Below are 16,662 nucleotides of genomic sequence, written 5' to 3'. Positions count from 1 at the left end.
GTATACCCCGATTCATACACAACTAGTACAAGCTATGCGGATCATGCGACGATCAAAATAATCACGGGTGCACACGGGATTATAGTGATAGGCGTATGAGAACCATAGAGTGTGCTACTGCGTATGGTAATACACGGAACGTAACATGACACCGAAGACGAAACGGACGTAACATGGTCAAAACATGGTGGATACGCCGCTGGTACTTCCTATATATAAATGTTTTCACCATGTTACCAAAATTTCGTAAAACGTGCCATGGGAAATTCAGTGTTTTACAGACCTCTTGGACCTAATACAAGCTTTAAGCAACTCACAAACACATTATGTCCGATTATCCATGACGAGACTTCATCCTTAACATGCTACTTTTATCTATCTAATGCCTATATCATATGTATACTTGCGTTCATTTAGTGTCAATTGTTCGCCCCATGCTCCTATTTCCTTCCTTTCATACGAACCTCGTTCACAATCAAGCTCGTTTAAGCATTCAAATACTAACTTATCTTATTACCCTTAGAACTTTCTAATTTTTAGCCATTTCAAATCGTTTTACCTATACCTGTTTACCCCTGCTTATGCCTCAAACCCGTTTCGGCTCGACAAATCATTTTACAAACTTATCTTTATCTTCGCAAAATCTCGTACTTTTGAAAACGTTTCAAAATCTCAAGTCTCGAACTGTTACCAAAACTCTTTAAATCTACCTCTTAAATAAATTTCGGGACGAAATTTCCTAAAGGAGGGGAGACTGTAACGCCCTGCTTTTTCATATTTTCCATAATTAGAAAGCTCGCCTTGTAATGCTATTTTCGGAAATCTTGTATTATTGTAGTCGTCTTTTCGTTGTAAAATCCGAGACTTGGATCATAAATAAAATTCGTATTTCTTTAAATTCACCATCTACATATTCATACATGTTCATACGTTGGAATTCATTGTACATCGAATCCTTATTTGTAATTCATACTTATACGATACTTATTCACGATGCATGTCCATGCTTGTCCTTAAATTGTTGATACCTAAAAACCCCTAATAATATGCTTATTTATACAACGGTTAATCATCTAATATGTGACATATACTTGTCACTTACAAACATGTTACATACTTGTACGTTACACTTTTTACCTAGTTAAATCATGTTTTATTTCATATTTCACCTTGTTACAAGTTAGGGGAAACATTGTTGCATATTATTACACAACTTAATTAACAAAATTACTCATTATAATGTTTTAAAAAAATAAAAAAATAAAGAAATATAGCAGCCCCAATTCAGCAAAATTCAGCTCCATATAGTTGGGTTTTGTGGGCTAGTTTCAAGGTGTAACCCCATCTAAACACTTCCAAAGCCCAACCCATTGAAACCCTAATCCTTCCCCCTATAAATACCACTTATAACAAGCCTCCCTACCACTTTTGCAACACTAAAAACTCTCAAAACATCCTCCAAACCGTAGCTGAAAGCAAAGGTTCGAGCAGATTGACACCCCTTCACGAAAATGAGCATAACTCACTCAATTCTTATCCGATTCACTCGATTCTTTTTCCTACTTGCTTGGATAATCATGGGGTTCGATTCCTAGACTTCTCCTTGGAGAAATCAGACCTGGAAATGCCCCGAAATAGTCCATAGACTTTCTGTTTGTTTTTATGTTCATCAAAAACTTGTTTAAACCTATGCAACTTGTGTCCAACACATCTCATACCTATGTCCTAATGCTTACAACTTATCCCATGGTTGGTTAAGCTTAAAAACAAGGTTGAGACATTTAAAATCAGAGGATTAAACCTCATAAACTTGGTGTTTTGTCTAGGGTTTTAACCCACAAATCATGTCAAACATAGTCTTTGATACATGAGTGATTATGGAACAACTTGAGTTGTCCAAACATACAATCCTCACATGATTTGATGATTTCTCTTAGTTAGTGTGTATATTTCTTATTCTTTATTGTATGTTCATGACCCTCCTTGGTTGTTTTTTTTACATCAAGTGTAGTGGTGAACACATAGAGGTGCCTAAATGGAAGACTTGATCTTCCTACCTCCTACATGATTTCTATGACATTTAGAGGTACCAAAATGAAGATTTTAATCTTCTACCTCATGCTTGAACTATTGGACATATATTATATAACCTCAATATATTATTCGAATAACCGAATCTTTGATGATGAACTAGTGTTCATATGTCGGGGTACTAGATTACATCATCCTAGACTATGATAACTTGTCACGATTCTAATGGAACCTTGTTCCATGAAAACATCTAAACTCCTTCGAGTTTCCTAGTGTCAAGAACAAGCATCATATGTACTAAATGATTATTTTCCATGTTATTCTCATATCTTATTTTTATGTTGTTTTAAACACCGAATCTCGACTCTAAACATACTTGAACTTTAACCCTTATACATTCGGACTCTAAATCTCTACTCGTCAACAATTGGATAATCGGAAAGCATATGCAAACTTTGTGAGTATACTCGTATTTCCCCCTTTTTACTTTTACCACTTTGGGGTGTAACATGTTTATCTATCAACAAACTTACACATGAACATTTTGCTTAAACACATGAACATTCCTACAACATACTTGTATACGTGATGACTTGATGCTTTAAACTTGGATTTATCTTATGTGTTGAATTTATCATTAACTTCGTACGAGCCAAACCGTGACATATGTAGCGCTATAGGATTAACGACCCGCCCCTTTATCTCGGTAATGTCATGAGCATATTGCGTTTCCTTGGTTTGATATGTTGGACACATACCATATTTAAATGCTTATCTTGAATCACATGCTTGCTATGAGGAATTGTTTAAAACTTATCTTTTACTATGTATGTATCAAACTTGTATACTCGCCTTTGCTTTTGCATTGAATTATTTTAAACATGTTACAGGTTGATGAGGAAGATGCTAAGAAAAGAAGTAGCGTTGATGCCTAGATACACATATAGACGTTAGGGTTTAATATGTTGTATCAATTTTTGTTATGTTGTCATGTTATTTTGTTAGACTTGTTGGATTTGAATTTCTTGTAATGTTGATAATTTCTCTTATGAAATGAAATCGGATTATTTAAATACTTGTCGCAATCATTAGCGTTATGATGTCTCGAGCAATCTTCACACTTCGTCTCATCCCGATGTTTCCGCCATTGGTTGGGGTGTGACACTCAAGCATATCTTCAAGCAGAAGGAATTGAACATGCGACAACGTCGATGGGTCGAGCTACTCAATGATTACGAATGCGCTATCAAATACCATCCAGGCAAAGCCAATGTTGTGGTTGATGCCCTTAGTCGGAAAGACACTACGCCTAGACGCGTACGAGCATTGCAACTCACAATCCAGTCCAGTCTTCCTACACAGATACGAGATGCTCAGGTAGAAGCATTAAAACCAGAAAACGTCAAGGCTGAAGCCTTACGCGGATCAAGGCAGCGATTAGAACAAAAGGAAGACGGCGCGTACTATGTAACGGGGCATATTTGGGTCCCACTATACGGCGGTTTACGGGAACTTGTGATGGATGAAGCACACAAGTCTCGCTACTCGGTACATCATGGTTCGTATAAGATGTACCATGATCTTAAAACTACGTATTGGTGGCCAAGCATGAAGGCCCTCATCGCAACTTACGTCGGCAAGTGTTTGACTTGTGCGAGAGTCAAAGTCGAGTATCAGAAACCATCAGGCCTACTTCAGCAACCAAAGATACCACAATGGAAATGGGAGGAAATTTCCATGGATTTTGTTACTGGCCTACCTAGATCTCAGTGGGGTAACGATACTATTTGGGTGATCGTGGATCGACTCATAAAGTCTGCTCACTTCTTAGTTATCAAGGAAACAGACAAGTTCTCTACCTTAGCAGACATCTACTTGAAAGAAGTGGTTTCGAGGCACGGATCTGAAGAAGTGTCTGTCAGATGAGACCCGTATAGTTCCTTTGAAGGAACTCACTATCGACGAGCAGTTACATTTCGACAAGGAACCCGTTGAAATCACGGACCGGGATGTTAAGGTTCTCAAGAACACTAGAATACCTCTTGTTCGAGTTCGTTGGAACTCCCGTCGTGGCCCAGAGTATACCTGGGAACGAGAAGACCAAATGAAACTCAAGTATCCCCAGTTATTCGAAAACCGTGCAACCACTGCTGAGGCTAAAGCTACTGCTGAATTTCGGGACGAAATTCCAAATCAACGGGGGGGATGATGTGATACCCCAGGAAAACCAGTAAACGATGCAACTTACCTAGCTTCCTCAGTAACCGCATGCTAAATTTCGGGACGAAATTTCCTTCAAGTTGGGGATAATGTGACAACTCGAGTTTCTGACATTTCACTTTCGCGTTTATTGAGCGTTGACTGTTTAGTTGATTTATTTGTTTGACTTGTAACTATACAACTGTGTTATGATAAACGTATTATGATTATTACATGGTTATGTGCTTGGTGCTATGATGTGAAACTTGCTGAAATACTTAACTATGTGAACCATGAAAGAACCCGACGAAACAGAAATCTGCTTCGTCACTTCAATCTCGACGAAACGGGTTATGTTTCGCCGGCTCTATGTTTCGCCGTGCACCACTCGACGAAACAGGCTGTTTCGCCGGCCCGCCGATTCGTTGAGGCCCAGTCACAGCCCAGTACATTAAAACGCTTATAAGTTCCAAGAACCGAAACCCTAGAGAATTTTCTGCGTGACGACAGCTTTGTGCATTCCCGAGTCTCTTTAGCGATCAAACCTTCGTACTCTCTATCTCAGTTAGTGCGTACTTGTTAAACCAAATTCTTGATCCTGTGATTTCTCTAAACGTGTTTGTGTATGCTTGATTTCCTGAACAGATGTGAGTATACGTGTAGGATGATTTTGATTCATTATGCATGATTGGTCGATTATATAATTCTATGCGAAACATGATGTTAATTTAGGGATCCTAGTAAACAGGTTCGAATTGAGTGATATAAGGGATTTAATGATGTTCATGTTGGTAGGATGTTGTTAATCATGTTTATTGGATACTGATCAATATGTGTTACTGTCATGAATCTGCTTATGTAGTTATACCTTGCGAATCATGTGTTAATTTGATGATGATGTTCGGTATTGAATGATTTCTGTATGATGATTTTGTATGATGGTGATGATCGATATTAGAGTAACGGATGTTCTAGGTGAATAAGGGTTCTGCAAATCATAACTGATACGTGGAACGAAACGGAATTCACGGCGAATCAAACATGTTTCGCCGATGGGGTCACGACGAAACAGAATGTGTTTCGCCAAAGACATCACGATGAAACAATGGGCGTTTCGTCGAGGTAGGGTGACGACGAAACATGGGTGTTTCGTCAGGGGTAACTTAACTGCAGTAACTTGATTTGACTTGGTTTGTTTCTGTTAAGACTTAACTGAGCTAGTTAACTACGGTTAAATATTGTGCATAACTTGTATGGTTTTTGAATGCGTGATCTGTTTTCCTCGGTGATTGATTATGCATGCACGAACTTCGTGAATACCAACTGATTATGTATACGTGCACTATAGGACTTGATTGATTATTTGTGAGCACTTAACTTAGCATACCGAGCAAACCAAGGCGAGTTCACACTCTTATTAAGGCATGGGATTCCCGGGGTGGGGAATGGACTGGATGATTATCTGTACTTACGTTATTATTGGGAATTATGGATTATTGACCTCGGTTGGGAAAGGTCACATATAGATACGGCTAGACTAGTGATACATGGGGAAGCCCCCACTACTCTTCGCACATATGCCTGTAATGGCCGCGATACTGATACTGTTCTTCGTACACATGCCTGGTATGGCCGCGATACTTATACTAATCTGCGCACACATGCTTGGAGGGCCGCGATACAAATAAAACTAGTCTACAATACATGGGAAACCCCCACTAATCTTCGCACACATGCCTGGAGGGTCGCGATGTAAATTGATAACGATACATGGGTTACTAAACAAACAAACGATTTATGAAACGAACATTATTACTAAATAACCCACTGTGAACTCGCTCAACTAGTTGTTGACTCTCTGTTACATGCCTTGCAGGTCGTTAGGTACACTAGGAGCTTGCACTGGGAGGCGCGGTCGTTGTGGACAAGGATCGTGAATGCTTTGTTAAACGTTTATGACATTACATACTTATGATTATGTTGGGTTTACCTTTATGCTTCCGCTAAATATTAAGATTATACTTGTGTTTTGAAACACCTTTCATATTGGTTTGGTTAAATTACATTTACGTTTGCTATTTACATTTAATGTTCAATATGATTGGTGGCTCGATCCTGGTCAGTCACGCCTCCAAGCGGTGATACTCCGCATGTGGATTTTGGTGGTGTGACAAAAATTCTGAAATCACTTCACATATGTCAAATATTACTAGAACAACCACTAAAATTCTAGTGTTTATCAAGTTTCACAAAAACTCACTTATCACCTACAAGGGTGTTCATGGATTTCACATGATTTCAACTTGTATTCGTCTAGGGTTTGTCCCCAGACACTATATTATTCCTAATTCATCATGAAACAAGCATGCAACTCACAAAAATTCAGATTCATAGATTTACCTTGAAATCCAACTAGAGATTCCTCATCAAATTCACATACCTTATGAATCCCATTTTGATGGAGATCGCGTATTTGTGTTTGATACTTGATTTAGAACGAATTTGAGCTATCAATTTGGTGAATTTTGGATGAGCTAGGGTTTGTGGGAACCCTTGTGTCGCCCCATGTGCTTGAACGACCAGACACACACTCTTGTGTGTTTGGTGTGTTTTTTATTTGTTTTTAGTAAATCAAGTTTCAAGTTTAACACTTTTAGTCCCTCATTTTGCATTCTTTATTTACATTTAACTCTTAACTACTCATAAGTGATCAACTAACTAGGTTAGTGCCACTCCTAGTTATTTTATTTTACTAGTTTATTAGCAACATAATTCAAATTTAAGAGTTTTGTATTTTCGGGATGTTACAAAAACTACTCATAATTCCTTCGAAAACGCTAATGAAAATTACGTTCCGATTAACTAAAGCACTATAAAAGCCTGAGTAGATTGGAGCCACATATATATGGTTGAACACAAACCATCAAATAACAAAAATATAGCTTCAGAAATAGCAGCTCATCCTTCATTTAAAAATAATCAAATTAATAAATAAATAAAAACACATACAGGTACTAAAATATCCCAACAATCTTTTGAAACAATTCTTGATTTTGATTACTAACAATAGGGTTGGCATATCGTGTATACCCGTACCCGATAAGACACGACACGATAAGACACAATACACGAAAGGCCATTCACGAACACGGCACGATAAGATTTCGTGTCCTTTTTTTAAACACGAACACGACACGAACACGACACGATATACACGAAAATTACCTGTTAATACCTGTTAACGAACACTAAAATAATCACATATTTAGAACCTGTTTAGTGAAACAAAACTCGTCAAAAGTTCACAAACAGCTTAAATAATCCATAAATCCCGAACACTTAACAAGTTTAAAACAAAAATCCATAAACGGTAAATCACAAAAGACTTAAATAATTCAATACATCCATTAAAAACAAGTTCAAAGTTTCCAAGTTCCCATGGTTCTCTTCTCAAATCTTTAATTCCAACAATTCAAACCTACACATAATTGTACTCATATTTAGCATTGACAATTGGACTTAAATTGAGTAATTTTAATTTATCAAACATTACTTGAAACATTTGGAGTAAGTACCTTTGATTGTTCATTGTTTTTTAGCAACACTACTCGAAGCATTTGGGGTGGTTACCTTAGAATTGTTCATTGAGTTTGAAGCATTTGATTCTCCACTAATATCAAGTGACATTATATCTTCAGTGAGCTCATCCAAATTAACTTCATTAGAACCTACAAATACAAACAAATTGTGATATTATGTTATAAAAACCTTACAAAACTCAAGGAAAAAGGGACATTACAATAATCTCCATATAACCAATCCTTTGTGCATATTAGAGCCTCAATGGTATCTTTACCAAGTGAGCTTCGATGTTCATTAAGAACTCTTCCACTTGCACTAAATGTGGACTCCGATGCGACGGTAGAAATCGGAATTGTCAAAAAGTCTCTTGCCATCCTTGCAAGTGTGGGATATCTAAACTCATTGGCTTTCCAAAAAGTCAAAACATCTAAGTTCGAGTTCCTATCAACTCTTGACTCATCCAAATACAATTGCAATTCTGTTTTTTTTTTTTTTTTTTTGTTAGCTAGAAAATCTTTACTTTGAAACTGATCAAAATCCTAAAAAAGAATTATAAATAATTAGTAAATGAATACATTCAAGATTAAAAGACAACAATTTTAAAAAAATATATATATATATATATTAACAAATAAATTACCTTAAGTCTAGCACTAACTCCAAAGACACTTGTTGAATCATCATCTCCCGTTTCCTCAACTCCTTTGCTAGCATCTGAAGTACTTGCGACATTTGAATTTGTAGAAGAACCACCATCCATATTTAACTCGACATATTCATGAAAAGTAGAGTGCAAAACCTCATCAACATATTCATATTCATTGCTATCACGTCCATAAACTTGTGAATAACTCCACTCGATAAAGTGCAATTTGTATCTAGGATCCAACACCACAGCTATGGCTAAAGTAAGACTAAAATCATACCAATATTTCTGAAACTTTGTCATCATCAAGTCAGCCATGTTTCTCATATACTCGTCTTGTGAACCCATACTCTCTTTCAAAGTCAAGTAAGCCATAAAAACATGTGGGTAATACAAGTTTGCAGTTGGATATTTTGTACCCGAAAAAACATTTGTGATATCATAAAACACTCCAAGAAAAGAACACATCTTTCCAATCTTTTCCCACTCTAATGCATTCGGACAATGCTTATAATTAGAATCACTCAATTCTAAATGGCAAAAGGCGCATCGATAAAAAAGGGCACTATCAAGCATTAAAAAGGTAGAATTCCACCTAGTAACGACGTCTTGCCTTAACCCCTTTTTCCTTTTCAAAGAAAGCAACTGAACACACTCTGTAAACTTTTCCTTCCTTTGTTGCGACCCTTTAACATACTTGATACTCTCTCTCACTTTGTAAATACACTCATCAATTTGCTTCAACCCATCTTGCACAATCAAATTCAAAATATGTGCACAACATCTCAAGTGAAAAAATTACCCCTAGAAACAAGTGGTAATTTTTTATTTAGTTGTTCTCTTAAAAGCCCAATGAAAGTGTCATTAGAAGAAGCATTATCTAATGTCATAGAAAATATTTTATTTTCTATGCCTCACTCTACTAAAATAGAAAACACTTTTTCACACAACGCAACACCGGTATGAGGTGGTGGCATGAAAGAAAACGATAAAACTCTTTTTTGCAAAACCCATTCTTTATCCATAAAGTGAACTGTAATTGCTAAATACCCATCAGTAGCAATAGATGTCCATAAATCTGAAGTTAGGCATAACCTCCCAGGTGATTCCATAAGCATTTCTTTGACCTTTTCCTTTTCTCTCTTATACATTTTCAGTAAATCAGATTTTACAGTATTTCTAGAGATGATATTGACATCAGGTTGCAGATACTTAAATAAATCTCTAAATCCCTTATAATCAACAAATGGCAAAGGTAACTCATGCATAACGATAGCAGCTACAAGCATCTCACGGAACGTACTTTGAGAAAACGTAGATGACTTTAATTTCATGTCACTATTTAAAATCATTTGACCAACATTTTTGAAACTAGAACCATAGCAAGATTTTATGTGTTTCGAATGATTTCCCGTACCTTGCTTGCTATCATATATGATAACATGATTACATTTGTTGCACTTGCTTGGAACTTTTCCACCGACTGCTTTCTTTTTAAGTTTAGTGAAGTATTGCCACACAATAGATCTTTCCTTTCGTTGTCTCTTTACTCCTGATTTGTTATCATCACTATCGTTTGTATCATCTACCTCCACAGAGTAAACTTCATCATCTTCCACATCGATATTCATTGAGCTATCATTTTCTAGATCAACTTTGATAGAATCTGACTCCGGCTACAATAGACAAAACAAATAAAATTACACAAAAAATAATACCAAACTTGAACCAAAAGCCATAAAAGTTAGATAAACATACACAGGACTTCTTATCCTTCTTCTTTCCCACCTTCTTTTGAGATTCACTCATATTGATGATAACCTGTGATTCTACAAAAAAAAAAAAAAAAAAAAAAATCAAACTGTGATTCTACAAAAAAAAAATTCAAACTGTGATTAAAAAAAATCAACCGTGATTCTAAAAAATCAAATTGTGATTCTAAAAAATCAACTGTGATTCTAAAAAATCAAACCGTGATTCACACATTGTTCAGTTTATATAGTTTATATGAATCTTTTTCTGTAAATTTAACTTCAGGTATCAATTAGAATGGTAAAGATGTCAAGATAGAGAAGGATGGAACCAAAAGCCATTAAAGTCCTGTTTTTAACTTCAGGTATCAATTAGAACCAAACGCCATTAAAGTCCTGTTTTTAGAAGAAAACCAAGTGATAGAGAAGGATGGAAACACGAGCTAGCCATGAACACTCAACTCGAAACACTAAACTTTTACATGACCGATCTTTCACTAGTCAGTTCCAAGTGTCAAATAATGACAATGTGTGAATCTAACTGAACAATGTGCAAATCTAAACTGAACAACGTGTGAATCTAACTGAACAATGTGCGGATCTAACTGAACAATGTGCGAATCTAACTAGTTTTAACTGAAAGTACTTATGCTTACTTTGAACTGCCGGAGTGTTGTGCGTGGTGGATGGCCGACGGTGGATGCAGGCGGACAAGGGAGGATCTTGATGCCGGTGCGGTGGAGCGGTGGATGCCGGATTGTCGCGGAGGATCTTGATGTCGGCTGCAGTAGTTGAGAGAGTTAGGTCATTAGGGTTTTATTTTTTTATTTGAACTAAAGAAGGAAATAAGGCATCCATCCATATTCCATATACCGTGTACAATACATCATATATTTTTATTTAATTAAAATTAAAACCTCATCATGTCTTAACATGTACATAACAGGTAAACAGGTATCTGACCTGTTTAGACACGAAAATTCACAGGTTGTTTCGTGTCTACCTGTTTAGTACACGATACATGTTAAGGTCATACACGATACCTGTTAAGGTCGTGTAGGTTCGTGTCGTGTATTCGTGTATTCGTGTAAAATTGCCAGCCCTACTGAACAACGTGTGAATCTAACTGAACAATGTGCGGATCTAACTGAACAATGTGTGAATCTAACTAGTTTTAACTGAAAGTACTTATGCTTACTTTGAACTGCCGGAGTGCTGTGCGTGGTGGATGGCCGGCGGTGGATGCAGGCGGACAGGGGAGGATCTTGATGCCGGTGCGGTGGAGCGGTGGATGCCGGATTGCTGTGGAGTATCTTGATGTATGCTGCAGTAGTTGAGAGAGTTAGGTCATTAGGGTTTTATTTTTTTGTTTGAACTAAAGAAGGAAATAAGGAAATAAGGCATCCATCCATATTCCATATACCGTGTACAATACATCATATATTTTTATTTAATTAAAATTAAAACCTTATCATGTCTTAACATGTACATAACAATTAGTTACAATTATTTATTTATTTTAATGAATGTCGAATTTAAAATTACAATTAGCTACATCATTTTGCAAACTTTCTTACTTTACAATTTATAGTTTATATGGAAATATGGAAATTGGTCAATCACATACAACTAGTTACACTTATTTATTTATTCTAATAAATGTCGAATTTAAAATTATAATTAGGTACATCATTTCCAAACTTACATGGTTCAGAATGGTCCATTTATCTAATTTTGGAGATAATATTTTCATTTATTTTCTTATTTAATGGATTAATGGATTATATCTTATATATCATATTCTTAAAATAAACTATCCGCATTAATTATAAAGTTTAGCTTCCAATGCAATTATAAATAAAGCAAATTTTAGTTGGTCAGATTATTTGTGTTGAGAGAAAAGGTAATTATCTCCAATTCGGAATTTCGGTTTGGTTATGTATCTTTCATTATGTTTTGTTTTTAATTTGTCATTCATCTTCATACGATTCATTTTTGCTCTATTATATGTTTTGTATATCATTCATGCAACTTGGTTGCTTACTTCACAAATTCGAGTACATAATTCTCATCAATTGTTTCTTATGAAATATTTTGTAGGATGGAACGTCTTGAATTTCAAATGTTTGCTAACGAAATCCTATCAAGGCTACCAACAAAGTGTGTTGCTCGATTAAGATGTGTTTCCAAACAATGGCGATACGAATTGTCGTCACATTTGTTTGTGATTATTCACTATCGTCGTACGACTAAATATGAAGATCGTAAGCTTATCACGTTGACCAAGTCATCAATTGATCTTCATAACTTGATTAGTGGAAAGGTAGACATTTCTTCAAGGAAGATTATTTCCTTCCCCGTTGACACCTGTCTTTCAAATCTAACAATTCTTGCTTCTGAATATGGTCTTTTACTGATGTCCATCCATTTTCTACCGAACGAATTGATTCTTTGGAATCCAACAACTAACCAATTTTTGAATTTGTGTGATAAGAGACCTAAACATTTTTTTGATTTAAAGAAAGATGCAGTTGAGATTTATATTGATTCATCTAACGATGTTAAAATATTACTTCTCCAACGTCGTAAGGATGATGTTGTACCGCGTGTGTATTCTCGGAACACATGTAAATGGAAAACTCTAACTTTCTTGAAAGGACCGGATAGGTTCAAGTTTATATTGGTTGTCTTACGTAACTTTATGCAATAATGTTTTATATTTTCCATCTCCACACTATTGGACGCCTACTAAAAGTTATACGATTGCTTTTGATGTGGATTCTGAAACTTTCTCGAAGGTTTCCATACCACAATGTACTGATGTTATTGGTCGCCAAAGCAATTTTTTCAAAATCCGCAACACACTTCATATGTTTATTGTTGGAAACACCCCTGAAAAAAATGTGAAGCTATTTAAATTTGAAGATGAACTATGGTCAGAAGTGTCGTCTTTTACAAACGTAAATTCAATTTCATTTGATTCATGGCGTAACAAATTAGCTGAGAACAAATGTGACACTTGGTCTTTTGAGATCGATCGCTGTGGTATTCTTGAGATACAAATTGGACTGAAAGATTTTCAATACTTACGAGACGCCGAGACCTTTCAAGGACTATACAAAGTAGCATCGTTTGAAGAGATCATTGTCTCACCTATTTAGTATTTATAAGTTGATCTTACCGATATTATTTTGATTTACTATCGATATTAACACTTTATTAAAGTGTCGTATTTCCAATTTCCAAATCATTATAAAATAAAAGATTTAAATATTTAGTCATTTGATAATTATAATTAATGATTTTTTTTTAATTCTGTATTTATGATTTAAATATTTAGCAATCCGAACGAACCTATAATAAAGATTAAGAAGATAACATGTATTGGCGTGTGTTATATTACATTTGTAGTACCTCTTTACTTGCAACTTATATAAGCAATCCGAATCATATATAAATAACCATAACTTACTTTCTAAATATATCTATTTAAACATTGATTATCAACAACTGTTTATACACGATACCAACTGTTAATTACATTCAAAAATATGGTACATGGTTCGATGATATAATACTAATTGTCTTTAACCTTAAACTACCTATGAACAAAATAAAACATGATAACTAAAGATCGCATGTCCAACAAAGAGGAAACATAAAATCAGTAGCACAAAATAGTCATGATTAATTCTACACAAACACCTACATCATTAGAATACCTGTTAACCTGCATTAACCCCATCCACGTGTGATAAGATCAGTAGATTTCCTGAACTTACAAATGTGAAATGCAATGTGTCACCAAAACGAAGTCCATTCTCCTTCATGAACATCGGCCAAGCTTCGATTGCATACCTTACACCATCTCCATTCTTCTGGCGCCTAAGATTCATATCGATGGTTTTTCCATCATGTTCGTCACTTTTAACTCATGCACTTTATTTCTGAATCCGGCAAATCTTACAACATTAGAAGGCATTCTCTGCATTAATGTCGTTATTAACACGTAAGTCACCCTTATGCATGTCATAGTATTTCTATTTATTATTAAATAGGTTATAAAACAACATACCATGCGGTTTTCTCCCTTAATTGTGAATTCATATTTACCACTTTTCTCAACAGCATTTGTCCTTGCAACAACTTTTCGTTCAACATCCAAAATCTTCAATCCATGACCATATCTCTTTCTTTTTCGTTTACCTTATTTTTTAACACATCCATTATATTTAGAATAATCTCTAAATTTATACCAAATATTGATCACTAAATGTTTTTAAGTTATGCTCTATGTACCAAGCGCCTGCGAGTTATCTGTCCAGCTGTTGGCACTTTTGGCATTTCGACTTCTTTTCCGCATATCAGCTCCTTACTGTCATCCGCATGACAATATGCCTCGACCTGTTTTCCTTTCATCTTAAGCTAATAATACAACTACTAACGTTAGATAATAATAACCAAAAATTATTAACTAAATATGTCTACATATATTAATTAAACTAATTATTTATTATTATGTTTTAAATAATTACATCATCTTTTGTTGGTTGGTTTGTCGCTTCTCTCATCAAAATCTTTGTTTCTACCTTCGACTTTTCTTTTCCAGCAATGTTTTATTCACCCCCTCTTTGTTACTACCTTCATGAATCTGTGTATGATAGTTATTAAATTGACAAAATCGGATTGTAATGTATTTTAATCTACATAAATGTAAAGTTAGTACCTCAGAAATCATCTGATCTATCAAGTCATCATCATCACATAATGTCTGTTAAACAATAAGATACGTAAATAAGTCGTATTTATTAGTAAACCGTTATACTTTAGTTGAAAATACTTACAAACTGAACGTTTTTGTAGTATGTGTCTTTAGGTATTTCCAGCAGAGAGTCATCTTCACTTTCTTCTTTGTTGGTCAACACAACCTCAACTCCTCGACGATAAATTTTTAACTCAAATGTGTTGTTGTCCGTCTTCATCAATAACAGTATATCATCATCTTCTATCGCAAGATCATGAAATAATTTCGGACAACCTTTTGTGAAAACATAATTATCATTGATTTTATCCGTCTCAACTTTCCAAATCTGACCTGCTGCATATATGTTATAACAATCGTTGACTGGCGTGTAAGAGTAACATTTTGTGACATAAGCTTCTGGAATCACCTGAAAAGTTATGTAGCATTTTATTATAAAAGATAGATATGCAAGGTTTTATATTACAACTATAATAAAAAAACAAATTGATTCATACATATTAGTATACTTACTATTATCTTTAAAATGCCGTAACGGTTTACTGTTAAAAAAGATTCACCACACATGTTCTCGAAGAAACAATCGATTTGAATATTTTTATCTTCCATTATCCTTAAGCGCAATAACGTCTGCTTTGTCAACTGAAGTTCCCTTACCACATTACTCCATCCGTCAGTGATAACAGATTCCCCGCTTACACTTCTCAAAGAAACTGGCCAACTTCTTTGACTTTCATGATGTATCATTAATTTAGTTCTTTGCCAATAATCACCATATACACTCTTAACAAAGTCTATTGGCACCACCTGTCGTTAAATTTATGATTTAGATCGTATATAACACAATTTATATATACTTTTTTGTAACATTTGTAGCATACCAGTTTTAAGGAGGATTGCTCATGTAACACAGCTACGCATGACGAACTCATTTTTATATACTTGTAACATAGCAACAACTGTTATAAACATTTAGTATTCAACTTGAATGCGTACTTATATGTTTATAGCAATAACAAAATTACGTCTTAAGCAATACTATATACACAGTTTTTTATAAATATGCCTTTATAGCAATAATCCTAATTCATAATTCAAATAAAATATGTATATGTAGGCTTTAAACAAGAACAATGGAACTGTTATCAGATAAATGTATTTGATTACAGGTAAATGAATACTCAATATAGTTGATCAATTTATAACAACATACCTATTTTTTTAGTGTTGAATTTTATTGTCTACATATATTCTCATATATAAGGGAAAATAAAAGTATATTACATCAATGTAATCCTATTTCCATGTAAGTCATCAAAAAACATTCTCAATCTTAATTTTTATGTGATACTGATAACCTATTCAATCATCCAAATAACAATGTTAACCAAAAAATTCTATTTTTTCACAAAAAGATTCATAAAATATATCAACCAAATAACATTATTAACCGAAATTCTATACTTTCAAACACATGCAATACAAATCTGATCCCTCTTAGATACACATAACATAGACAACATTCAATATTATAAGAAACCTAAAACCAGATTTCACGTCTAAATTTTCAATAATAGCCGCAAACAAACATCTTATCAGTCAACTAAAAATATGCTCAATCTTAAGTTTTATGTGATACTTATAAGCTATTCAATCATCCAAATAACAATCTCAATCAACAAATTCTATTT

The 16,662-nt window shown here is 34.7% G+C and overlaps 1 protein-coding gene across 1 annotated transcript; it reads right to left on the bottom strand.

Moving 5' to 3' along the window:
• Window positions 1-8,268: 8,268 nt before the first annotated feature.
• LOC110932214 lies at window positions 8,269-14,105 on the bottom strand. Its single transcript, XM_035988213.1, has 7 exons — window positions 13,940-14,105; window positions 11,408-11,533; window positions 10,217-10,287; window positions 9,876-10,134; window positions 8,453-8,715; window positions 8,341-8,351; window positions 8,269-8,290 (listed from the first exon to the last, which is right to left on the bottom strand). The coding sequence occupies exons 1-7, from the start codon at window positions 14,103-14,105 to the stop codon at window positions 8,269-8,271; spliced, it is 918 nt and encodes a 305-aa protein (XP_035844106.1).
• Window positions 14,106-16,662: the final 2,557 nt, after the last annotated feature.

Source organism: Helianthus annuus, chromosome 3 (assembly GCF_002127325.2).
Source record: "Helianthus annuus cultivar XRQ/B chromosome 3, HanXRQr2.0-SUNRISE, whole genome shotgun sequence".
NCBI lineage: Eukaryota > Viridiplantae > Streptophyta > Magnoliopsida > Asterales > Asteraceae > Helianthus > Helianthus annuus.
Note: the sequence above shows the minus strand (reverse complement) of the source record. Positions and strands in the feature narration are given on the sequence as shown.

Bases quoted from the DNA above. Each gene is read 5' to 3' on its own strand.
- LOC110932214 (XM_035988213.1), bottom strand. From the start codon at position 14,105: ATGAATCTTAGGCGCCAGAAGAATGGAGATGGTGTAAGGTATGCAATC. The intron at 10,288-11,407 runs GTAAGCATAAGT...TTTTTTTTGTAG, and splicing joins CAGCACTCCGGCAGTTCAAA to AATCACAGGTTATCATCAAT. The intron at 10,135-10,216 runs GTATGTTTATCT...TGTCTATTGTAG, and splicing joins AGAAGGATAAGAAGTCCTGT to CCGGAGTCAGATTCTATCAA.